This window comes from Cryptomeria japonica, chromosome 2 (genome assembly GCF_030272615.1).
Source record: "Cryptomeria japonica chromosome 2, Sugi_1.0, whole genome shotgun sequence".
Taxonomy (NCBI): Eukaryota; Viridiplantae; Streptophyta; class Pinopsida; order Cupressales; family Cupressaceae; genus Cryptomeria; species Cryptomeria japonica.
Genome location: NC_081406.1, coordinates 373,812,341 through 373,838,345, shown reverse-complemented (window position 1 = coordinate 373,838,345; position 26,005 = coordinate 373,812,341). Strand labels below are relative to the sequence as shown.

The following is a 26,005-nucleotide window of genomic DNA, read 5'->3' as shown; positions in this document are numbered from 1 at the left end:
AAACTGCATTTCTCAGCACCCTGGCCTGATCCTCCTTACACCCTGCTGTCCCGGGAGGTGGGACCAGAGCGCCCAGCGCCCTGGTCCCTGGCCCTATTTTGGGCCCGGTCTCCTATGGGACTTCGGGCCTTTTTGTTTGCAAATTGGAAAATAACATTTCCTGGTCGGCCTAAGGTCGGGAAAATCAGTCTTTTAACCCTAATTGACAAGTATATAAACTACATTTTCCTCTCCCATTTGGGTAGATAAAAAAAAGGAGGAAGGATAAGTGTACAAGACGTGGAAACGATATTCAAGCATTCCTTCAAGCAATTGATCATTCTAAGTCTCCATTCAAGGCTAGGTGTTGCATTCAAGACAAGGATTCAACCATTGAAGAGGAGATCACATACTACAACATACAACATACAACAAACAACAACATCTATACCTTCGCATATAAGGATACAAACATCCTTACAACAAGGTACTAGTACTTGTTTTACATTACAGTCATTTACATTTACAACACTTCTCATTTCTTGGTTAATTCCAAAACCGGGGTTTGACCTAAGGCAAACCCCTAATCCCTAACCCCCCAATCGTCTTCGCTTTTCTGTGTGTAGGTTGCAGGTACGCGGTTGAAATTGAAGATCTGGAATCCTTGTGCAGAGACGAACAGATCCCCCTTCGTTTCGCGGATTTTTCGGAGGACCGTGTGCACGCCGGGCGCCATCGTCCCGTCAACTTTTGCTCAAATTTGCAGGACAACGCCGTCTCGACATTTTACTGCTAATTCCAGGTCCGCAGCTTCATATCATATCCCTATCTCTATTTATAAGTGAATCTTTCTCACTTTCTATGTATTCCTAGCTTAATCTTTCTATCTACATTCTTTACAAAAGAGGGTATCCTTGATGTCTTAACCCTTGAAACTCATATAGAATCCAATCTTGCATTGCGTGGGATTGGATCTTGTGGGTTTCAACCCCTCTTTTGAATGTAAAGTCCCTCCTAAGTGAAAACCATCAACCCTAGTGACTCTCCCTTCTCTCTCCTCGGAGTTGGGGAGGGGAGAACGACTAGGGTTCGATTTTTCCGCTTTACAACCGTTAACCTACACATACAAAGTGAAAAGACAAAGTTAATATTTTAGTTTAAAAATTTAGAAAACTATCTAAATTCATTTAAATAATTTTAGACATCATTGATAGCTAAAAAATAAAAAAACTGTTAGGGTTTGATTTTTTTTGAAAATTTGGAGTTTCTTGAAAAAACAGTGAAAAACTCAATAAAAATTGTCAAAAATGGTGTTAAATCTTGTTCATATGACTCTAAATCAATTTAGACTACTTAGGAAAGGCCATTGTTGATTTTCTATTCATCTAGATGTAACAAAAAAGAAATAAAATGTTTTAAAAAAGCATAGGAAAAAAATTAGAAAGCCTACCTAAGAATCTAATTTGTTTTGAAAACCACTTAAAATCCGCTTCAAATCCGCCTATAATTGGCAAAAATTGATGGAAATCAGATTGGAAATGCTTGGGAGGGTGTTTTTCTTCTTAGCAGCAGATTACAAAACAAAAAATGATGAAATGATGAACATTTTTGACATTATCTTATGTTGCTACGTGGCCGAGTTTTAAACATGGACTTGCCGAAAACTCGCCAAAAGATTGGCGATTTTTTTGGTGAGTTAATGGCGAAATTGATCGCAAGTTTTTGAAAACTCGTCTAGTTTTCGGCGAGTAGTCCATGTATGGTTGGGGCATTATCTACAATGATGAAATATTCTTGTATGCATAGGAGATTTGAGCATGGAAATAATTGAAAGGACTTCTCCTATGACCAAATTACCTTGATTGTTCAACTCCAACCAAAAAATACTACACCACTTGGCTGGAAGTACTTGCCAATCCATTTGTTTGCAAGTAACTAATATCATGTGTTGGCTGATCGGAAGGTGGACCGTAGCTCCAAATCTGAAATATTGTCCAATGCCCTCCATAGAATAGTTCCTTTGTAAAATACATTGCTAGAAGGTCACTAATCAAAATCTTATCATTCTTGATCACATGACTATGCACATCACTCAAACTCAATTTCTTATCTTCATGTGAACCAAGGAACCCATCATGAAAACAATTATTCTGAATCCATTTAGTTCCTTGAAGTCTACAACCCCAATTCCGAGTCATTACGTCAAGAGTAAAAAACTTCACCTAATTCCCATATGCTATAATTATCACCAACTATGACTCTGAAACTAGAAAATGTTTCATCCTTCATTACAAAGAGTGGATTATCGAAAGTGGACTTTACAAACTTGGGAAACTGTTCTAAACCAAAATATGCATTGAGCCTATTGTTGGCGGTAGTTTTGCCAATGTAGAGTAATGTTTTGTTGGTAATAATTGGCAATGTAATGAATAATTGTTCCCGAGTAGTTGGTAGTTGTTGATGGTTGGCACTCTTAACCAACCGCTGAGTAGTATATATTCCTTGATTGTATCGGGAACAAGGAGGATTATAATACCATTGCATATTCTGGAAATAAAGTTATATTCCTTGATTGTATCGGGTTCTTGGGAAAGAATGACAAGTTTCATTTTACATGCAATAGAGAAAATCGGATTTTTATTCTCATATTTGTTGGTTGAAAATTTTGTGCACTTGGGGAAATATACAAAATTGTGGTTTCAACCACAGCATGTGAGTAAAACTCTCCTAATTAAGGGAAGGCTCCCCCTATCTAACTACAACTTTGAAAATAAAATAGGATGGGACAACAATCTTTCTTCTTCCTTCAAGAAAGACAATATCCTTTTCTCTTCACAGAAAAGAATAGCGATTTGATATAAACAATAGTAACCACTTTCAAAATGAAATGAGAGAAAGGAAATGAAGTTTCCTAAAAGCGCAAAGACTTCCGTCACTTTCTTCGGGACGGGACAGCAATATCAAGCTCAAAGACTTGATTATGTGAAGTCCTATCTACCCTTTTCTATACTAATGCTATAAAGAACAAATTATAACAGCTCAAAGACTGAAATATCTTATTCTTTTCTACTAAAAAGAATGGGAAGTAGTATAAGCTCAAAGACTTACAGCTATTTTTCACAAAATCTACTCTTAAATTCTCCTAAGAACAAGTGAAAGCACAAAGACTTGCAACTTTTCTCAACAAAATATTTGTTTTAATCTATATTAACCTCAACTACTTGCAGCACAAAGACTGCAAATCAGATGTGATTAAGCTCTTTAAGGAACACTTGCAAGAAAGATAATATAGAACACAAACTCAAGTATGTAGCACAAAGACTCAAAGCTTCAGCAATTTTCTTCTATTCCTTTCAATTCTTGAATTTACACATGAAAGCTCAAAGACTTCTTTGTTGTAAACTAGGCAGAGTTTTTGCTTGCTTTCCAAAAGATAAAGATTACAATAGACTCCTCAAGTATTTATAGAAGAGGAGCCTTGAGAAAAAGGTGGGAGGATCCTAACTAACTTGAGAGATTCTCTCAACCACCAAGACTTATTCAATAACTAACTAAGACTTATTCCAACTACAGTCCTAATTGAACACAACTTGTAGTTGCCTTACATGTAATTACAAAAGTGCAAGTAATGAGTTAACTTGCGTTTTACAAAACGACTTTTACATGTAACTTGTCAAAATAAAAACTACAACTAAAAATTACAAATATGGAAAAATACAACTAAGTGTTGAAAAACACTTAAGTTGTAGCACGTGAAGACACAAATCCTTCAAACTTTTGGATGATCATTCGTAGTTCATCGGGATCCGGTTCATGGGTGTTCTTGGCAACAACCATGGTCTTCACAATAGTATCATGACATCAAAGGGGCACAGAGCTATTTTTATCCAGGATGGACTGGATTTCATGCAAAAAGATTTGGTGCTTCATCAACATTTGAATTGAAGCGGCCGAGAATTGTTCGCTCCTCCATTCATTATGTATCCTCATCTGTAAATCAGCAAGAACTTCTTCTGGAATCAGCTCTCCATCCTGACTTAATATGTTGCAAGAGGCCTTTTCACAATGAGAGACAACATCTCGGAAAACTTCGCCCCGTAATCTCATTGTATCATCAATCCCCTCAATGAGGGATTTAAGAACAAGGGCCTTATTTTCCATAAGCTCTTCAAATTCTAAGTACATGACCCTGGAAGAGATGATAGCATGCTCCTGTAGAACGCTCAATTGTTGTTGGGGCATGGTACACCAGATTGTCAAACTATCTTCAACACTTTCTAGATTCTTTTTGAAAGTATCGGAAGTTTGATCCAGTTTCTCTTCAACGGTTTCCAACTTAGACATCATCTGAAAAATGTCTTTCATCACTTGTGTACATAGATCATGAAGCTGATCAACCCAAGAATCCAATGCTTGTACCTTCTGAACAACCCTTTCCACTCCACGAATTGATTCTTGGGAACTAGAAGAACCTATGAAGTTACTCCCTTCAGCAGTAGGTTTTGTGATTTTATGAACAACTGCCATAAGTTGTCGATTTTCCTCTTCTAGCTTATCTTTCTTTGCTAGAAGTTCATCACATCGCTGTACCAGTGAAGCTACAGAAAACTGAGCATCATGTTTAATCACCTAATGCATTTTCTTACCCAATTCTATCCTTGTAACTTTGTAATCAGCAACTGACATTTCTTCAAGTGGCTTATCTGCAATGGGTTCAACAATTTCAGCTACCTTCATCTTGTTGCTGTCAACAGTTACTTTGGAGATAGTCTTGGCCTTTTTAGCAACCTTGGATCTGGATTGTTTTAGTTGCTGATAATCAAAGGCATCAGGTGAGATTTCTTGCTTCTTCCTCTTTGGAGTAAAAGAACTAAGCCATGGAGGTAAAGCCATCAATTCTCCTTCAGTAGCAGCTGTAGGCAAAGGAAAAGCAGTTTCTGTTTGAATAACCATGGACATCCTGGGAGGAATATTTGTTTGGATGGCAACCACGGTTTGCTTAGTAACTAATGGGCATGAAGATTGTCTCATGAATTCTTCAAAACCAGAAGTGGAAGTATCAATTTCTGACAGCTGGACACAAGAAGGAATATCTTCAGGAACTTCCTGCACATTCTCTTGTTGATGATCAGGAGGAGGCTCTTATGCCGAAATAGGAATGGCATTTTGAGGAGATTCATCAACAAGCAAGTCAGGAGGAGAAAGGGGCGTCTCAATGGAAACTGGAGGAATAATCTCACGAGACGAGTCGGATGCTGGAGACTTGGGAGCATCATTAGATTGCTGCCCTTCTTCTGGATTATCCAGATCGATCACCTGAACATGAAATCGTGACTTTTCCTTTCCACGAACTGTCGCCTCCTCAGAAGGAAGCACTACTGCCCGACTAAGTCGCAATTTTATCCTTGTGCCCGAAGATGATGCGCCTTCCTTGTTGTCAACCTGAATCTCAGACTTACGTCCAAGAGGCCCCGTAGAATCATCTTCTTTTCCAATCTTGATTTTTATGAGTTTAACAGCATTACTTTTCAGCCAAGCGTTTGTGTTAGCCAAGATAGGCTGAAATCTCTCAAGAATGGATATGCACTCCTTGTGTGACCATTGGATTAAAGGAAGTGGAGTTTCCTCAACCCTTCGTGAAATATATTCAGGATCAAGTACGTGCCCATCGTCAATCATCCCTTGTGGAATATCTACCAAGTTCAAATCAACCACCTGCTCAACAGTGAGCCTGCAGTAATCCATCTTCAGAACCTCGACCTCTGTGCGGAGATCTACCCAGGCATCCTCAATGCGATGCACGTGTACAAAGGATTTTTTGATCTTCTCCTTCATACCCCGGTAATCAAAATCAGCTCTGGACTTAAACCTTTTGAGCTTAATTTCTTGCATTTCAGTCTCCATGGCCTTAGCTTTAACGGATGTGACGAGAATACTGACCAATTTTTAGTGGGTTTGTTGTAGAGATCCCCATTCCAACCTTGTGTCTGGCAGACTGATGAGTGTGGACAGCCATGATTTGTCTTCCCAACTCCATAAGAATGTTCTTATCAGTTGGGTATCTAGGAAGCATATATGGCTGCCCACTATAGCATCCAATTCTCATATAGGTGAAGGTCGGGAATTGTAGATGTAATGCCCCGCCAGGACCCTAAAGGAAAACAACACAACTAGGCAACTAAAGGGTGAAATAATTTTTTTTTTTTAAAGATTAAGTGCATTAAATATAACAATTGCACGTTTAATAACACAACGGAAGTCTGACACATGATTTCCTAAGGGCTACCAACGAAGATTAATTCGTAGATTATATTAACACCATGGTTAATCCAATTGTCCATTTAATTAGGTAAATTAAATGCTTGAGAATAAACCTACACATACATCTAAATTCCATAATGAAAGAATCAAAGTATTCCAATGCATTTACTTATCCATAAACCTTCTATACATAAGATCAAAGCAACTGAATTAACATAAATTCCACTGACATAATATTACAATATCCATAAATACATGGCTTCCAATAATACCACGGATTACAAAGTTACAATGTCAAGGTTACATAAAAGTTTGATACAATGACCACAAGGTCTCAACTGAACAATGATCATGAACAAGAGCTGGTACATGAACCATGAACCAAGAAACACCAGCGAAGCCTTTCCTCGCCTGAAGATACAATCCAGTCAATCCGATGGGAAGTGGCACTACCACCCGACCATGTGATCCCAAAATGGAACCACCCCACCGTGCTAGGAGATAGTAGAAAAGCCTCAAGCAAGCAAAATAAGACAAGTACGAAAGAACTACAAGACCCGGCCCCCATCTTGGGTTATCCTGGTAACCTCTCCCGAACCTCCGGCTCCATCTAAGTCTCATGCGGACCCTACCAATCCTTTCTTGAAGACAAGGTGGTAAGTTTGCCATTCTAGGCCTTCTCGCAACATTATGAGCCCTGTACTAGCACTCACCTATGCACGAGGTACATTATTTTAATTAATATTTAATCTACCCACCCCGTAATCAATTATTAGGTTATCACTTCTTAACTGACTTTCGAGGGGTTATCCTGCCATCCACTTCGAGCGCGGCCCCCGCTTGAAAGCCACTCTCTCTCATAGGACACTAATAGGAAAGGTCTCTTTCTACGAGAACTCTATGGCGAAACAAACAACATATCTAATCCTGACAAACCACAGGTGAAGGATACACAATCACTAACCCAGGATTGACCATTTGGAACAAAACACACAATGGCTCACATCCATGGGGTTATACAACAACACCTGACCAAGGAGATATAACAACATATGACATAACGACAACTCAACTAGAATTGCAACGAAATTAAGCTTGACTGCAAACACCATTTACACAAGATCCTAATACAGGCAATCTTTTCTTTAAACAGTCAAAAGCATAAACAACTTGCAATTAAAGATTTTCCAGAAAATAAGAAAATACAACTATATTAAAACAAAGAAATCAATTTTGTCATTTGTCTAATAAGGTTAAATCAATCACATAAAAATTAATCTCCTAATGTATTTCCAAGCATAAATATAGAATCTAAAATTATAAGCTTTTCTGAAAATAACCAAACTCTGAAATAATTATATATAAATATATAATATAATATAATTATATGAATATATACATACATCGTATATATATCATATACCTATAATCATATTACAAAATATATATATAAACATATGAATTAATTTCCACAGTATTAAAATAATATTAAATAATATAATGCCCATAATAAAAAAAACAACTTATATATAAATATATAAATAAATACATATATATAAATATAATAAATTAATTAACAAAAAACCAAATTACACATCCCTGGCACGAAACCCGAAAGTGCCCATGTCCAAAGTATACATAGGGAAAAGCGAAATTCAATACTCCCTGCTACCCACGGTAGCACGTACTACGGTAGGTAGTGCAGGCTACCCTATGGTAGCATGTACTACTGCGGGTAGCATGTGCTACCGCACGGTAGCCGTACTACCGTTGGTAGATGCTACCTACCCTAATGAGATATATATATATATATATTTATATTTATTTATTTTTTAAAAAGTTTTCAATATAATGAATTTCCATATTCAATAAAAATTATTTTCCAGAATTTAATTAAAACAACTTTTTCCCAGAAAAAATAAATAAAAATTTCCCCATAACTTATAAAACCCAAATAAATTTAATTAAAATTAGATCTATTTCCATAGTAACTAAATAATTACCCAGAAATTACACAAATATTGACAGAACATCCATAGTCAATTATCAAAACTAAACCCCAACCAAAGGGAATATTTTCTCTGGTAAAACCCATTTTCTACCAAATCTTGCAACTTTTAAGCACAGTAAAACATCTTGGCAAAATTTTGCCAGAATAATCCTTCCAAAACTTCACAAAATTTAATCTACAAACACCTAGGAAATAATCTCCTTCCATAAACTAAAATTAATTTCAGGAATAAATTTTAACACACATCATTCAGAAAGAAGAAAGAAATAAAATATTTTTTTTAAAACAAACAATCAAACGAAGCCACCCAACCTGGTATAGCTTTCTTGGAAGAAAATTTGTAGAAGAGAACCAATCCTTCAACAAGCTTCCAAATAAATTTCTCTTCACCTAAATCTCTGACCTGTTTCCTGTGTCCTCTAAAATAAAGACCTATTCCCCTTTTTAAATTAAAATTCTAGGTTGCATATATTTTTCCCCAAAAACCGTAATATTTAATTTTAGTAATAAAAGCAACTTTATTTTCTTTTCTAATTTTCTAACAAAGGATAAGTTAACATGCAATAATTAAAAATCATTTTTCTTTCTTTTCTTTTCTCATGCAAATTAATTAATTTTCTAAATAAAGAAATTAAAGCAATACTTTAATTCTAATTAATTCTTTTATTCATTTATTTATTCTTTTATTCTTTTATTTATTTAAAATTATAGGAAACAATAAATGAAATTAATTTAATTTATTTTTCACTAAAATTTAAATAAAATATATTTCCAATATCATGCAGCTTGCAACTTAATTTAATAATTTCTTTTTAATTAACTAAATTTATAATCTCAATGCATAAAATACATAATTCAAAAATACCAACTATGAGATAACTCTATAAATTTAATTAATTAATTAAATACACTAAAACACACAAACTGAACAAACCTCAAGCAAATACTCATAAAAAGATCAAACGACAAAATACGAAAGCCAAAAAAACTGACAAGACGACCAACTGACGACACTCACATGAATGTAACTGAGTAAAACAGGGTCAACTACTATCTCCTCCACTTCCATCGGACAATATAAGGCACACTCAGACCTGTGAAGCTAGGTGGAGACGATACCCTGTACCTACCCGGTACTTGTACCTGCAATATCTTGCATCACCGAACCACACATGCATATATACAATATAGAAAACACGACATACACACCGATGAAGGAGAATCGCGACGTTCCCTGTCTCACCGGAGTGAGTGAAGGAAAATCGTCCCCTTGAATCCAATACACTCGCAGACACACAACATATGATTACACATTGCATAGATAAAGTAAAGTGTCAGTACATAGCAATAATCCATAAAATACCATAAATCACAAGTACTGAAATACTGCAAATAAATTATGCATCTCATATCCAGATAAAGTATGAAATAATGTCATATAAGTCTGAATAACACATCATGGTAATGTATCCACTGAAAGTAAACAATAATAAAATATGAGACTAATGAGTTCAAACTAGTAGGGGTACTACAGTAGAAACAAGCATCCATACTCACTCACTCTTTCCCATGCCTCATCGGATACCCTTTTGTTCTTCAGAGTTCTGTCAAACTGACACACGAAGTGACCGAAGAATGCATCTTGCACTCTTCTGAAATGTAGTCTGCTGGGTCTCAAAGGCAACTGATCATAATATTCCCAAACTGGTATAAGTGAGCGATCACCCTTGGTAGAAAGACCTGGAAAGTGTCTAAGTGATGCTGCCAAGTATACCAAATATGAATTCATGTAGAAAGTCATGGTGGAAGGGACTGCTGCAAGTTGTTCACACAAGGCATCGCTGATGACTTCTCCCCATGATATATGATGAGACTGCCTTATGAACATGATGAACTGGTACATCCAGGGCTCAAAAACATTAGAATTCTCAAGGCCCATCATCTTGCTGAGAAGGGTTATGGTGTCTCCTATCTCCCATTTGAAATCACAGCGGTACAACTTGGCTCACCTTGAGAAGGAGGCTCGTGGCTCTTGGATCCACCTGTTGATATGTCGTTTACAATCTTTTTCCCTTTTTACATAATACTTAGCTGCACTTTCTTTGGAGATTTCCATGTAAACAGGTGCGGGAGGTATTCTGAAGATCTTCTCAATTGTGTCTGTGTCAAGGCGGATTATTGCTTCGCCATCATCATTTTTGATGATTCTTGTCTCCTTGTCAAAGTGATGAGCGCAAGCGAGAACAAATTCAGGTTCTAGGGCAGCCACCGGGGAAGAAGATGCATGATGGATATGGCTGTCCAACAGCCGCTGCATATTGTTATCTTGTGGATCTTCCACCCTCTTGACAAACTCTGACATATCCACATGCCCTATTTCTGTATCTCTGATACCATCCAAAGGGGAAGAAACTTGGGAAGGTGCAACTTCGTTCTGATACTTGTCATATTTGTACTTCATCTTTTTTGGAATTGGAGATGACGACAAATCTAACATTGATTGAAAACCTGGAATACTGTGATGAAGACTTAAAAGTGTTAAGGCAACATCATATTCAGCTGCAAATAACATTTTTCCTTCTTCAAATGGAAAAAACTTCGACTCTTGAACTTCACGATTTTGTGAGAGAAAGGGGAAATAAATGGAAATGGGAAAATCTTGACTTTGACCAATTTCGGATCTAGGGGAAATTTTTGCAAGTATACAAGTTGGAAAGAACATACATGCAATCGGATTTTTAAAACCCGAATGCAAGTACACTTGTAAATTTGCAAATGGAGAAATGGATGGAAAATGAGAATTAGATTTGCAGAAAATGACAAAAATGGAAAGTACGGAGATGGGTGACATGAATGGATAAAAATGGGAAGATCTAGGAATGTCATTTTCATGAAAATGGGAAGAACTTTTCAACATGTAATCTGGTTTTTAAAACCCGATTTTGAAAGGGAGGGTATTTCACATCATTTCAACTTGGAATTTTAACAAAAAATGGTTAAATTCTTTAACCGTAAGGGAAAAACAAAGATTTCCAGCCAACTTGTAATCGGGATTTAAAATCCCAAATACAAGTAAAGAGGGAAAATGGGGAAGAACAATGCAATTCAAAAATTGCATATTAAGGGGAAAAACTCTCACAAAACCGATTTTTGGGGGATGAACAACATATTTACAAAACTACAACTAGAAAGGAAAACAAAGAAAACAAGAAAATAAGAAAATGAAACAAGAAAAGAAGAAAAATCATACCTTGGTTCAAACTGAAAATGCCTCTCCAAAAGATGATCAATCTTTGTGTTGAAGAAGACAATCCAATAAATAGAGACAATCCAAAATGCCAAACCCTAACCACGTTTTTGCAAAAATGCCTAAAACTGAAAACGTGGCAGCAAATGCATGAAGAATGGATCAAATAAAGCTCCAATCCCCACGTCTAGGTAGGAGAGTTAAAAACGATTTAGAAGATTGAAGATTTATGGCACTTACATGAGGTAAAACGTGGCATTTGAAGAACACGTTTTTTGCTGTTTCAACGCTTTATAACCAGCAAGAATGATTACCACGTGGTATAAAAAAGAGCTTACAAATCCATAAAAATCGCCTTAGGATTCAAAACGACTTCCTCCTAAAATCTCCCCTCAAAAATCGATTGAAACTTTCAACAAATTTGCCTCCAATAGCTAATCGGGTTTTTGGAAAAGAAGTGCAAGTTCAATTTTGCATGAAACAATGAAAATCGGATTTTTGGAGACAAATAACAAGTTTAAAATTTCACTTTTTCAACTATAAGGCAAAAATCGGGATTTTTAGACCAAATAGCAAGTTTAAAATTGTCAAAAATGCACTTTATAGGCAAAATCAGGTTTTTTAGACCAAATAGCAAGTTTAAAATGTCACTTTATTCATTCCAAGGCAAAATCGGGTTTTGCAGAGAGATGTGCAAGTTTAAAACACTTGTAAAGGGAAAATAAAATCCCTACAACAAGTTATAATTCACTTGCACACATGTAATAGGGGTTTAAAATCTCTATTACATGTAAAAATCATTAAAGTAGGGGTTTTAGAAAAGAACTACAAGTTTACTTGTAACTTAACCAAAAAATCCCTATTTTAACTGAAAAAGCCAAAAAACAACAAAAACAACAAAGGGGAAATAAAAAGCAAATTACAAGTTTTTATTTTCCAATAAAGTGCACAGGTAATAAGCTAAAAATTTCCCTACAAAGGCCAAAACAATGGAAATCATTAAAACTTGCAGTTCAAGGAAAATTCTCCACTTGCAGCTAGGGAGAAAAAACCCAAAATTGAAGGAAAGACATAGCAAATGAATCTAGAATGCGACAAAATTCAAAACGTAGTTCGAGGATGGACTGAGGATTAAGCCAGTCCAAGGATTAGTCGAAATTATGCCTCAGGAAGCATGCCAAAGAGTAAGATTTTCATTTTTGCACAAATTTTTTATGTAATGGTCCTTCATTTTTGAAAACAAAAATGAGGACAACAATATTACAAGTTTAAAATTTCACTTTTCTTTCAACAAGGCAAAATCGGGTTTTATAAATCCAATTGCAAGTTTAAAATGCCTCCATTTTCACTTTATGGAGCAAATCGGGTTTTTTAGACACAATAGCAAGTTTAAAATTTCACTTTATTCCATTTCTAAGCAAAATCGGGTTTTTGAGAGAGAAATACAAGTTATAATAAGTTGTAAAGGGAAAATAAAATCCCTATGACAAGTTTTAATAACTCAACACATGCAATAGGGGAATAAAATCCCCATTACAAGCAAAAAACACTAAAATAGGGATTTTACAAAAGAATTATAAGTGACCTTTAAATATGCAATCTAAAATTAACTTGTAACTTATCCAAAAAATCCCTACTATGACTTAAAAAGCCAAAAAGCATCAAGGGGGAAATAAAAAGTAAGTTACAAGTTCTTTTTTCAAAAAGTGCACATGTAATTAGCTAAAAATTTCCCTACAAAGACTAAAACAAAGGAAAACATTAAAACTTGCAATTTAAGGAAAATTTCCCACCTGCATTCAGGGAGAAAAAACCCGAAATTGAAGAAAAGACAAAGCAAACGAACCTAGAATGCGATGAAATTTGAAACGTGGTTCGAGGATGGATTGAGGATTAAGCCAGTCCAAGGGCGAAGCAAAATTTGTCTTGGGTTGCGTTCCGTAGAGTAAAATTTTCATTTTTTGACAAAATTTTTATGGAATGGTCCTTCATTTGTGAAAAAAAAAAATGACAACAACAGAGTTGGAGCTTCTTGAGGGGAGTCGGATTCACAATTTTTTTTATGTATCATGTCTCAAGAAGGCCGTCGGGCAACGCATCACAGTGTCCAAGGATTTGCACCCATCGACGAGGAAGGAAAACTAATTCTGGAGCCGGCAGAGATCATCGAGGTCAGAGAAAAGAGGCTGAGACCACACACAGTCAAGGAGTTCCTTGTGCGTTGGAAGAATCTACCCATCGAGGATGCTACCTGGGAAGGCGAGGAAATTCTGGAGCATCCAAGCCTGCAATTGCTTGAGGGCAAGCAATTTTTGGCCCGGGATGATTGTGATGTCTCCGATATAATTAAATAATAAATTTAATTACTTTATTGTAAGGCCCCAAATTTAATAACAAATCTTTCGGGCCCTTTATTTAATTAGATTAGGCAAGTCTTAGTTTGGTCGTGTCGGCCCGTTTGTAACCCTTCGGGAAGTTTCCCGGAGCCCATATATATGGCCGAGTTAGTCTTTGTCATAGGCACGCGAATTTGGTATTTTTCTCTGATTGTGCGAATTCCTGTTGGACTTCTGTTATCTGCCATTTTAGAGGTGAAAGACCCTCCCTACTTGGTATCCGCAGTTTCGGTGTGAGTAACTCCTCACCCTACTCTGCCTTGCTCTCAGTCCCGGATTGTTGTAATTTGAAGTGCATTAATTTGATTCGTGCAATAACATATAAATCTTCTTGTTCATCGTTTATTTGGCATCATACCTTATTGCAAGTTTCATCAATCCCATATACCAGACTCTGGTCGAATACACCACACGCTGGGCGACAAGTCTTCACTACCGTACGGGCTTCTCACTGTACGGTCTGCACCCTCACCATACGGTCTCACACAGTACTGCCACCACTGTACAACCTTTGCACCGTACATCCTTGCATCGTACAATCTTTGCACCGTATGACCCCCCTCACTCCACCTTACGATATTTGCACCATACAACCCCCTCACACCACCATACGACCACTCCTCTCACCACCGTATGGCCTATTCACCGTACACCGTACGGTCAGGGAACATTACATTACAACTTGGAACCTGTTTTAGTTCTCTAACTCTTATGGTCATTGTAAACTAATCTCAATACAACTTGTTTTAACACTACAATACGAGAGTGATTCTAATTTATATGGTCCTTGTAAATTATTATTGATGCCACTTGTTTTGTCAGTAAAATAGATAGCTGCTAGAAGGTAATGTGTTATTACAAAAGGAAAAAGATAGAGTCGGATAGATGATTAGCCACACAATCAAAAACAAGTCATTTTTGACAATTACTAGATGTACAAGTAGATGATTGATATATGATATATTTTGTCTTAGAGAAAACACTGTTCATTTTAGAACATGATAAGTTATAGATAAAAAATGAAGGATGTTAGTTCACAATATCTTTAGAGACTTGAAAAAATCTCTTTGAGATAATGGATCTGCTATTTTCTTGTTCACACTGCAGGCATACCCTAGGAAGCTTGATTGGAAAGCAATTTTTCGGAATCCCTTGCAACCTTTGGTTGTTGATATTGGAAGTGGTATGCACATATCTCTCAGAATTGATCTGTAATTAATTCAACTAGAATGTGAATCATAGGCATGATTTGTGGTGTACATTGCCTTAAATCATCACGATACAAATCTATGCCATTAAAGATTGAGAGTTTTACTTGAGTGATGTTTAATATTGCAGTTTAATAAAAGTTTCTCATTTGTGATTTGCAATTTTATTCAATTTAAAATGGTCTAATTATTCAAGTATAATGTAGCTTGGACAAGAGAACAATGATCAAATTATAAAAATGATACTTAAAATGTATTCAAACTAGAATGTAGCTTCATATGCTCAAGTTTGCAGTTAGAAGGTTATTGTCAGTTCTTGTGCAGCTTGGATAAGAAAGTTTCAAAGGAAGGTGTGTTGCTGGCACGGGGGAATGTGTTCTATAGAGACTCTATTTGTGAGATGAATCTTAGGGAGGGCTGCTGGATTCCCCCTATTGCCAAAATATTAATATCAGTGGTTTGTGATTTGAGATAACATATTGTGTTATTTGTGAATTACCTGTTGTGTATTGTATGATAATATATTGTTTAATGTTTATGTTTCAGAAGATTAATGTGTGATGTTGTTCCTTATATGTTTCAGAAGATTAATGTGAGATGTTGTTCCTTACAAATGTGTTGAAGTTCTTAAATAAGATTAAAGTTTAGTGATGTTTAACCAATAGTAGACCTCACTTAGTCTGCATAAATTCTGTAGGTAGATCCAAATTCAAAAGCATTGTACATTGTAAATGATCTGCACTAGGGGCTTGGGACCAACAAACTATTTAAAAGAAAATGAATAAAATATTTCCATGTGTGGTAAGGAGAGGAGGTTTTGGATAATATTAAAATTGTCATTGTGTCATATCACTGGGACATGCATTACCTTGCCTGGGTAGGGGCTATATATGCACACTAGGAATTTGGCTGAGAACCTCTGAATCAGAACTGATTATGGAAGTCTTCCAACATCTAAAAACAGGTTCTGCAAGTGACTGGAAGTAATTTATTGGCCCCATTTTTTTAATGTTGGAGAGATCAAGCTTCCATAGTTCATAATGTTCAGAGAAATATCTCAGAAAATAATTGTGTAGAAGGAGATTCATGGGAATTATGGGCCACACTTTGTGACCCATCATCAGAACTACAAAGTACAAACAAATGCTAAACTCTGGAATGCATAACCAATTATATTCTCATGGATGGGTGTAAATATCTTTATTCATCTCTTCTAACAATATTATGTTGTTATGAATAGGTAATGGCCTTTTTGCCTTGAGAATGGCTCGAATGTATGAGCATATGAATTTTCTTGGCCTTGAAATCAACAGCAAGGTATGATTTTAACTATATACTTATACAATTAATATTTTACAGATAATTAACATTTTTTTTCAGAACTGTGAAATAATTAACATTATTCTTACTATGAGCAGCTTGTAGAACGTTCATTAGGCTGTGCTTTGGAGCTCGGATTGATGAATGTGTAAGCAATTCTTTTGCAGTGAATCCCCCTGATAATTTAATTGGATAAAAATTCTTATGATTACTTTATTAATTACTAAACCAAGAGCTCATAAACCAAACTCCCAAGGTAACTGGCTAGAGTGAAAAATGTATAAGATTTCTCATTATGGTGGCAATCACATTGTCTTTTAGCTGCCATGCATGTTCAGTAAGGTGGTTGTCATGATTGCTTATGATTGATCAACGAGGCATACAGGATACTGTAGTAACTAGTTTTATAATTAAGACTTTGGTTCAAGTAATTTTTGGAGACGATACTAATCTGGTACAATTAACAAAACAATTACACAAAATTAACTCATTTCTTTTGGATTGGTGAGTTGAGAGTTTTATTGGACCCTCAGCCTGAAATTAGGCATCAACTGAGCCAGCGGGTGGGACCACAAATGAGGGACCCTATCCTAAACGAAACACGGTAAAGCTAGTGAATGTGGTGGTCCACTAGTGGCTGCTCCACTAAGAAGAGGGTCAACATCTACCCAAGTCTGATAAAGAAAATCAGAATGCTCATGATTTGAGTTCATTCCACAAAACCCATCTGTGACACACAATGCTTGAGTGTCATCTAGAGATGATTCCAAGGTATTATCATTCTCATGATGAAGTGAAGAAATGTGTCTGTTGTCATCAATACACCTGTCATATTCTTCAAGCTTCACAGTACATCACTCTTGGAATTTCCATCCTCAACAGTAGCACATGGGAATCCAGCACTGAGAGTCTCGTCTTCACAAGGTCCTCCATTTACATGAGCAGCAATCTCATAAGAATGAGGAGGTAAACAGCTTCTGTCCAAAATCAGAGTTTTACCCTTCTCCTCTTTGCTTCCTTTGGAAGAATCATCATTAATTGGCCTCGTAGAAGTGGCTACTATTACATTGTTATTTTGAGACATTTCCCCATCAGTTGAAGACACATGAACTTTATTTTCTTTGACCGTCCTTTCATCCATACATTTGTGATTCAGCTCCCACGGACCTCTACAAGAGAAGCATAGACCTTGTTTTCTCAGTTCATTCCTGCTCATAGTATGCTCTTGTCTGAATGTTTTCCCATTATCACTTGTAGGTTGAGAAATTTCCTCCCTTTTCGATTTCCCAAACCTTCTTAGAAATCCCTGTTTTGTTTCCGGATCATTCATCAAAGCTTGCAAGTTCCTTATCAAATCAATAGTGGATTTGTCAAAATCCATCTTCTCTATGTACCTCCCCAACAGGATGGTAGGAAACCGCTCTGATACCACTGTAATATCCCTTGGCCAACTAGGAGTGGAAAAGATGTATTCTAGACCAAGGAATATTGACGAACACTTCATATGCAACCCTCCAACTTGCTGGTCTATTATCTCAGTCTGAAATGTCCTTATTGAGATGACTATAGAAGGTTTCCAAATGCTTGAGAATCAACACTACAATGCATAATTTATCTTTTCAATGCTTAAATGTCACTTTAGACCCTTAATCAATGCATAGTGATGAATTTACAATGCACTTACAGCCAAGAGACAATTTGACAAACATTTGCCATACATCCTCAGACAAAACAAATATAGATGTAATTCCAAACTCCTCACTCCTTATTTCATTTATCCATTCAATAGTCATTTACATAGGCAGCAAATAATCACATATAAGGACTGTTGTAATGACAGTCTGAAGACAAATTTTCAGTCCTAAACTTATCATTCAAAACTGAAAATTACAATGAGTTTGATTAGCGATTGAACTTGGAATGAAGCAATGAAATTACTAGCAATAACCATCCAAAGTAGACTGCCAATGTGCAAGATTATCCTTGGTCCGATGCCGCCCTGCTGCTGCTGTTACAAGTCTGAGAACATAATATAATATGCATTCAAAGCGCCACAAACTCCTCCAAATGATTCGATCTCCAACTTCTAGGATAGTACCTCACTCCTTAGCTGAATTTCTTGATCAAGTAAGGCATTGAATGTTGAAATCGAAGAGGGATCATGGGGACGGATCTGCTACCTTCGGCTCCTTCAAACTAATTATAATAGTCACCAAATCCTCTGTCTAATGATCTTAAATTTATCACCTTAACCCTCACTGCCCTTTCTGTCATGCCCAAACTTTTTGGCAAGGACGGGATAAATTTTCTTTTAAAAGATCACAACTTAGTGACATTAAATGTTGCTAATACGAGACGCACTATCAAGTTTTGTCTTTAACTATGTTTGAGTTAACTTTAATTTCTAACTCAAGTAAGCGAAAATAATATTTAACTTAAATGCGAAATACTAAAATGATTATTTATTATCTCATCAATATTTAATCAATAAATTAATTTAGTCAATTAAATGGCGTGGATAAAAATTACTCTCCAATAACCGTTAATTGTTTTTAGGAACTAATTACATTAGTCCTAGCACTTAGTTTATAAATGTTTATATTTTATTTTAATAATAATTAAAATATGATTACACTAAATCGACATAGGGTCAATTAAATTCATAACGAAAATCGTCCTATAAGGTTTAAACTCCAAAATCTATATCAGATTAAACTACAAAAAATAATAATAAAATATTAACACCATTTTAAAATATACCCTTATGTTTATCAAAAACATATATTTTCCCATGTGTTTATTATAAACATATATATAGATTAAAAACAGTTAATAAAATATTTAATCTAAAATTTGCCCTACCCCTTCATACTTTAAACTATATATATATATATATATATATATATATATATACATATATATACATAAATATGTTTTCTCATTATTAATAAATAACCATGAAAACCCTAAATTTTAAATACTATAATAATGCCCCTTCTTTTTTTATTTCTTTCATTCCTATTTTTTTTTACTTTTCGAATACCCTAACTAATCTCTCATTTCTATTAAATGAGGACTTCTATTAAAATAGATACATTTTCTTTTCAAAGTAATTACAATCCCTTTTACATTGCTGCACTTTAAAATATAAAATACTTCATCCCCAAATCTTTTCTGCAAACAATAAATCCAGCAATCTTCTACTTGTCCTTTTCTTTTCTTCCAAACACCTACAATTAAATCATTGGCTATGACCATGGAGTGCTCACCTCCCAACCTAGGCTAACTAGTAGCCACCCCCGAGCTTGGAGAACCAATCCCTAGACAGGTTACATACATGCAAACACAACAAGCAGGGGAAAACAATCACAAACATAATCCCAACCAAGGCTACACTACACCACACAATGTGATGATTTTACACGGGTGGTAGTGGACCAAATACCCTGAGGAGACTGCAAGTCTGGTAAAACACAAAGCCACCTCATGGCAACAAATATATATCATAAGTATAATAACCCCGCATCCTTATGCCCCCCCAAGGCATTCATGCTTTATTTCCCTCCTTATGACCCCCAAATGCATAAACAAGCCATGCAGCAAGGGTCACATAAATATCCCTTGAGATCACTCTCGTAACGAGAGCCTCTCACTCGAGGGCTGTCAAACTTCTACCACCCACAAGAGCACCCTCTCTCCCAAGAGTAGGAGGTCTTGGTTACTCCCAAAACACAGAGTGCATACAAGAAATAAAAGACATAATGCGTAATAATTTTCACAAATTAAAAAGCAAGAGAACAACATTTTCCACACAAACAATCTTTCCAAAATAACATGCAACATGAAAGAAAACAAGAAGTTAAACCAACCTTGAACTGCCCAAAGGTATGCTAGATCTAGTTGAGGATGAGCAGCCCAATTCCACAATCCTTGTTTCTCTATCCTTAACCAAATTCCTATGCCAAATCTTTTTCTTTTCAAAATTGCATTGTCTCCAAAAATGGAGAGTGGGTGATTACCCGCAAAATCTCACATTCTTGCCTAAGAAGACCTCAGTGAGAGTTCTCACAGGTTTCTAAAATTGAAAATGGAAAAAGTTCAAAAAAGATCAAAAAGGATCTCTCATCAAAAAGGAAAGTTAACTAACCTAGATGATGCCTTCTAAATTCAATTTTCGCACAACTTAGAAAACTCACTTTTTAGGGTGACTAAACAGCCACATGGGAGTTGTCACATGCCTAAAATTACTCCTAACCCTTAGGTATACCTTATGGGCTTTAGTAAACACCTTTAAACTACCCCTTTGAGTCCATTTAATCCCTTTTAAACCCATGTGAAGTTAACTTTCGGGTCAAACCTAAGTTGACCACCCCAAAGATTTTCTACCCAAGGAAAATATAGAACCACATTAAATTATTTGAAAAAGCTATGGTTAAAACAACTCCCTCCAAGAGACAATTCAAAAATCAAGACATAAATCAACACATGTGTCAAGTGACACAATAAAAGCACTTTTACAAAACTACACATGAAATTTTGTCTCTTGTTGGATTTACACAATTTAATAAATTCAATTTAACACACATGCCATATTCACTTTCACAAATAAAATACGATACAAACGGGGTGTTGTCTCTCCAAATAGACAAACCCTGGTTTTACGAACGTACATAGGTCTAGGTTTGGTTCTCCATAATATTTCCATGGTCACATGGATAATTTTCCTGCGCATCTCAATTACACATTAGTAATTTCAAATAACCTCATATAATATAGAACACATGAATAAGAATACACATCAAACACTCTGCATACAAAATACATTTAAACAATTCAATATATCTTACATCCAAATAATCCACATAAACAATTATCATAATCCCCATAATTTTAATCCATACGTAAAACATGCATCCTATTTCTATCATCATAGTAAAGTCCTGCAAATCCAATAATGACATATATCATCTCAAAGTAATCCTATTCTAGAATCATGCATAGAAATGAAGCATCAATATATATCGATGTTATCCAAATCATGAAATCATATAAGTTCCAAATCCATAATGTATAAAAATAAAGCAAGCATAATAGTCTCAACGTGAAAAATAATGAAATGCTAGGATGAGTCGGGGTAGGGCCTCACACCCTCCCCCTCTAGGAATGAACTTCCTCCTGGAGTTCATCAAAAAGATGAGGGTACTGTGATCTCATACGTGCTGCGTTCTCCCATGAAGCTGGAACCTCATCATAGCAATCCCACTGAACCCTAACCTGGTCCAGCTCTCGACCTCGAAGGGCTAGCGTCTGGCGTGCCAAAATGCGAATGGGCTCCAAAGCTAGCTGCCCGTCCGACTCCACCTGCAAGGCATCCCAACCTAAAATATGAGACTCATCATAGATATACTTTCTCAAAACTGATACATGAAACACATCGTGGATGCGTGACAGGCTAGGTGGCAATGCTAAACGGTAGGCAACTGTTCCTATCCTCTTAAGGATCTCAAATGGTCCTACAAAGCGAGGTGTGAGCTTAGAACCCTTTCCGTAACGGATTGGACTCTTATGCGGTCGCACTCTCAAAAAGACTCTGTCTCCAACCAAGTAGCTACGGTCTATCCTCTTCGCATCTGCATATTTCTTCTGTCTATCCTGTGCTTCTCTAAGACGCTGCCTAATCAAATCCACCTGCTGTTCCATATCCCGAACTATCTTAGGACCAATAGCAACTCTGTCCTCTATGTGGTCCCAACTCAACGGTGTCCTACAAGGCCTGCCGTATAATGCCTGATAGGGTGGCATCCCCAAAGAAGTGTGATGTCCATTGTTATAGGCAAACTCAACTAAGGGAAGGTACTCCTCCCATCTGGTTTGATGATCCATGACGTACATGCGAAGCATATCCTCTAACACCTGGATAACCCTCTCTGTCTGACCATCCGTTTCCGAATGATAGGCTGTACTAAAATTGAGCTTGGTGCCCATAGTTGCCTGTAATGCCTTCCAAAAGGAAGAAGTGAAGAGGGAATCCCTGTAAGAAATAATCTTGCGTGGAACGCCATGAAGTCTGACAATGTCTCGCAAGAACACCTGTGTTACTGCTGGTGATGTGAAGGTAGTCCGAACTGGTGAAAAGTGGGCCACTTTGGTCAACTTGTCAACTGTCACCAAGATGGCATCATTGCGACGAGATGACATAGGAAGACCAATGATGAAATCCATGGATATAGTATCCCACTTCCACTCTGGTATAGCATGAGACTGGAGCAACCCACCTGGATGGCGGTGCTCCGCCTTGACTCTCTGACACTCGAGGCATCGGTCTACTAACTCAGCAATGAGCCGTCGCATTCCTGGCCAATGCTATAACTGTCTCAAGTCAGCATGCATCTTCTTAACTCCGAGATGTGTTGCATAAGGAGCTCTATGAGCCTCCGTGACAATGAACTCTCGCAAACCCCTGGAAGAAGGTACATAGATGCGCCCTCTATGGCGTAATAGTCCATCGGACTCCAAGGAATAATCCACATATTTCCCTTCTAGAGTTTCCTGAGATCGTATCACCTGACAAACCTCTAAATACCATCCATCCTCTGGCAACTGCTGCAATATCCGATCTCTCAAATCCGTGCCCATAGATATGGTGTATACCTCGTGACGTCTCCTACTCAAAGCATCTGCAACTACGTTTTCTTTCCCTTTGATGTAGTGAACGTCAAAATCATACTCGCACAAGAACTCCATCCATCTCCTTTGACGTGCATTAAGATTCGGTTGAGTGAATATGTACTGGAGACTCTGATGGTCTGAATGAAGCTCAAAATGATGACCCAAAAGGAAGTGTCTCCACCTCACGAGTGCATGCACTACTGCTGCAAGCTCAAGGTCATGAGTAGGATAATTAAGCTCATGAGTCTTAAGTTTCCTAGACTCAAAAGCTATAGCCCTACCATCCTGCATAAGGACAGCTCCTAAACCCTCTAAGGAAGCATTTGTGCAAACCATGAAGTCAGCTGAGGGATCTGGTACTACAAGGATAGGTGCGCTAGTAAGAGCCCTTTTGAGTTCCTGAAAGGCCCTCTCGCACTTCTCTGTCCACTCAAATTTCTTCCCTTTACGTTGAAGAGAAGTAATAGGGTGTGCGACTCTAGAGAATCCCTCAACAAAGCGTCGGTAATAACCTGCTAAGCCCATGAAGCTCCTGACCTCTGTCACACTGGTTGGCGCTGGCCAATCCATAATAGCTCTGATCTTGGATGGGTCTATTGAGATCCCATCACCGGAAATAACGTGCCCAAGGTACTTGACCTCTGATCAAAAGAAAGCACACTTTGACAAACTGCCAAACAACTGATTGTCCCTCAAACACTGCAAAACCTGTCTCAGGTGCTCCTCATGCTCCTTCTCATTCCGAGAATATATCAATATGTCATCGCGGAACACAATCACAAAACGGTCAAGAAATGTGCGGAATACCCCATTCATGAGGCTCATGAAAACAGCTGGAGCATTCGTAAGATCGAATGGGACCACGGTGAACTCATAGTGGCCATATCTAGTGCGAAATGCGGTCTTGTGGATATCACTTTCCACTATTCTCAACTGATGGTATCCCGACTTCAGATCAATTTTGGAAAATACTTTGGCACCCTGAAGTTGGTCGAATAAATCATCGATCTTGGGCAAGGGATATCGGTTCTTGATGGTTACTTTGTTCAACTGACGATAATCCATGCATAATCGGAGAGATCCGTCTTTCTTCACGAAGATGACTGGTGCACCCCAAGGGGATACGCTAGAACGAATGTGACCCTTCTCTAGGAGTTCCTCAAGCTGCATCTTGAGCTCATTAAGCTCATTTGTGGTCATCCTATAAGGTGCTCTTGAAACTGGCTCAGCTCTTGGTACAAGTTCTATATGAAAGTCAATCTCTCTACGGGGCGGCATTCCAGGTAACTCTGAAGGAAACACGTCTGAATATCCCTTAAGGATAGGATGGTCGTCAATCGATGTTTCCTTTTCGTCATCTTCCTCTCTATCATTGACAGTGATGGCAAATAGCTGACATCCCTTTCCCATGCTCCGCTTAAGCTGCATTGCAAAAATCATACAAAGAGACACGGGTCTCTGAATCCCTGTGATTACTATGGGTGAAACCTGATCATCCTCACACTCGATTTCTTTCTAGCGGCAATCCATCTTGGCTCTGTGGGCATAAAGCCAATCCATGCCAAGTACGATGCCATATGATCCAAGTGGTGTAACTCTAAGGTCTACTAAGGTGGTGGTATTGCCAATCTGAAGCTGACATGCCCTAACCTCTGTTTCCACTGACACTCTAGCCCCTGAAGCTAACTCCACTTCCCAAATGACACATTGTCTAGTTGCCACTAGCCCGCAACGCTCCACAACCAATGGAGATATAAAGGAGTCAGTAGCTCCTGAATCAAATAATATAGATACACTGTTACCTCTGATCATACTTGCAGCCTCAATGACTGTGGCCTGGTGTTTTGCCTGGCGGTTGTCAACTGTTGCAAAGACCCTATGGGACCTGCCCATATCTCCAATTGTAGGCTTTAATGTTGCCATCCTCTGATTCCCTGCTATCTAACCCTGAGGACACTCTCTCGCCATGTGCCCCATGGCTCCACATGTGAAACAAGCACCGCGTGCCTGAAACTGGACGCCCTGAGGCCTAGAAAAAGACTGTCCCTCTGTCCTACTAGAACCACTGTACCCACCCCTGGAGGACTGCTGAGTCTTCACCGGAGGTGTGTAAGGAACCTGAGATCGCTGATCTCGCCTTTGACCCTGAGACTGCCACTGCTTGGGCTTTGCGCCCTGTTGATTCTGCAGAGGCCTCTGCCTTTGGTTCTGTTGTGACTGTTGCAGAGGAGGGGGTTTGGAGAACCCTTGCGTGTTTCTGTTATTTCCCTTCCAATGGGGTTTCTGAAACTCGTATGTCTGGGGTATAGGGTTTCGGTTCTGGAACAAATCCCTTGTATCCTGTGGCCTGACCTGAATCTCCTCTACTATCAAAGCCTTCTCTACGACAACCCGAAGGCTTTTTGGAGTGGACATCCTCACTGGTCCTGCTATGCCGGCATTCAACCCTCTGATAAAATGATTGACGAGAAGCTTCTCGTCTTTCAGGTAGTCCACGTATGGCAAGAGCTCGAAGAATTTGCTCTCGTACTGGGTCACTAAGAGACCCTTCTGCTGGAGGTCATGGAACTCGTCTATCCTACGCTGTCTGTAATGCTCCGACAAGTACCTCTCCTTGAACCTCTCTGTAAAAATCTCCCATGTGAGAGTATTAGCAACTAATCCACACTTGTATTCCTCCTGTCTCCACCATGTGGAGGTCGTTGCTCTCAATAGGTGGACTGCTACATGTGCCTTTAGATTGCTCTCGTAAGAGCGGAATGCAAAGCACCTATCTAGGCTCAAAAGCCAAGCCTCAGCTTCTACCCCGTCGGTAGATCCCCCAAAAGACGGTGGCTGAAGGTGCATAACCTCCCTAATAAGATCCCCTGGCTCCCGACGAGCTCTCTCATAATACACTGGCTCTGCCACTGGA

General features: G+C 37.8%; 1 protein-coding gene across 3 annotated transcripts in view; it reads left to right on the top strand.

The window, feature by feature from the left end:
* The window catches only part of LOC131050527 (phosphoglycerate kinase, cytosolic), a 298,967-nt gene that overhangs the window by 133,696 nt on the left and 139,266 nt on the right, over nt 1–26,005 (top strand). For all 3 annotated transcript variants that reach the window (XM_057984725.2, XM_057984724.2, XM_057984727.2), the window contains 3 exons: nt 15,002–15,077; nt 16,343–16,419; nt 16,521–16,570. In XM_057984725.2, the coding sequence (XP_057840708.1) occupies nt 15,002–15,077; nt 16,343–16,419; nt 16,521–16,570 (203 nt within the window). The remainder of the gene's footprint in view (nt 1–15,001; nt 15,078–16,342; nt 16,420–16,520; nt 16,571–26,005) is intronic.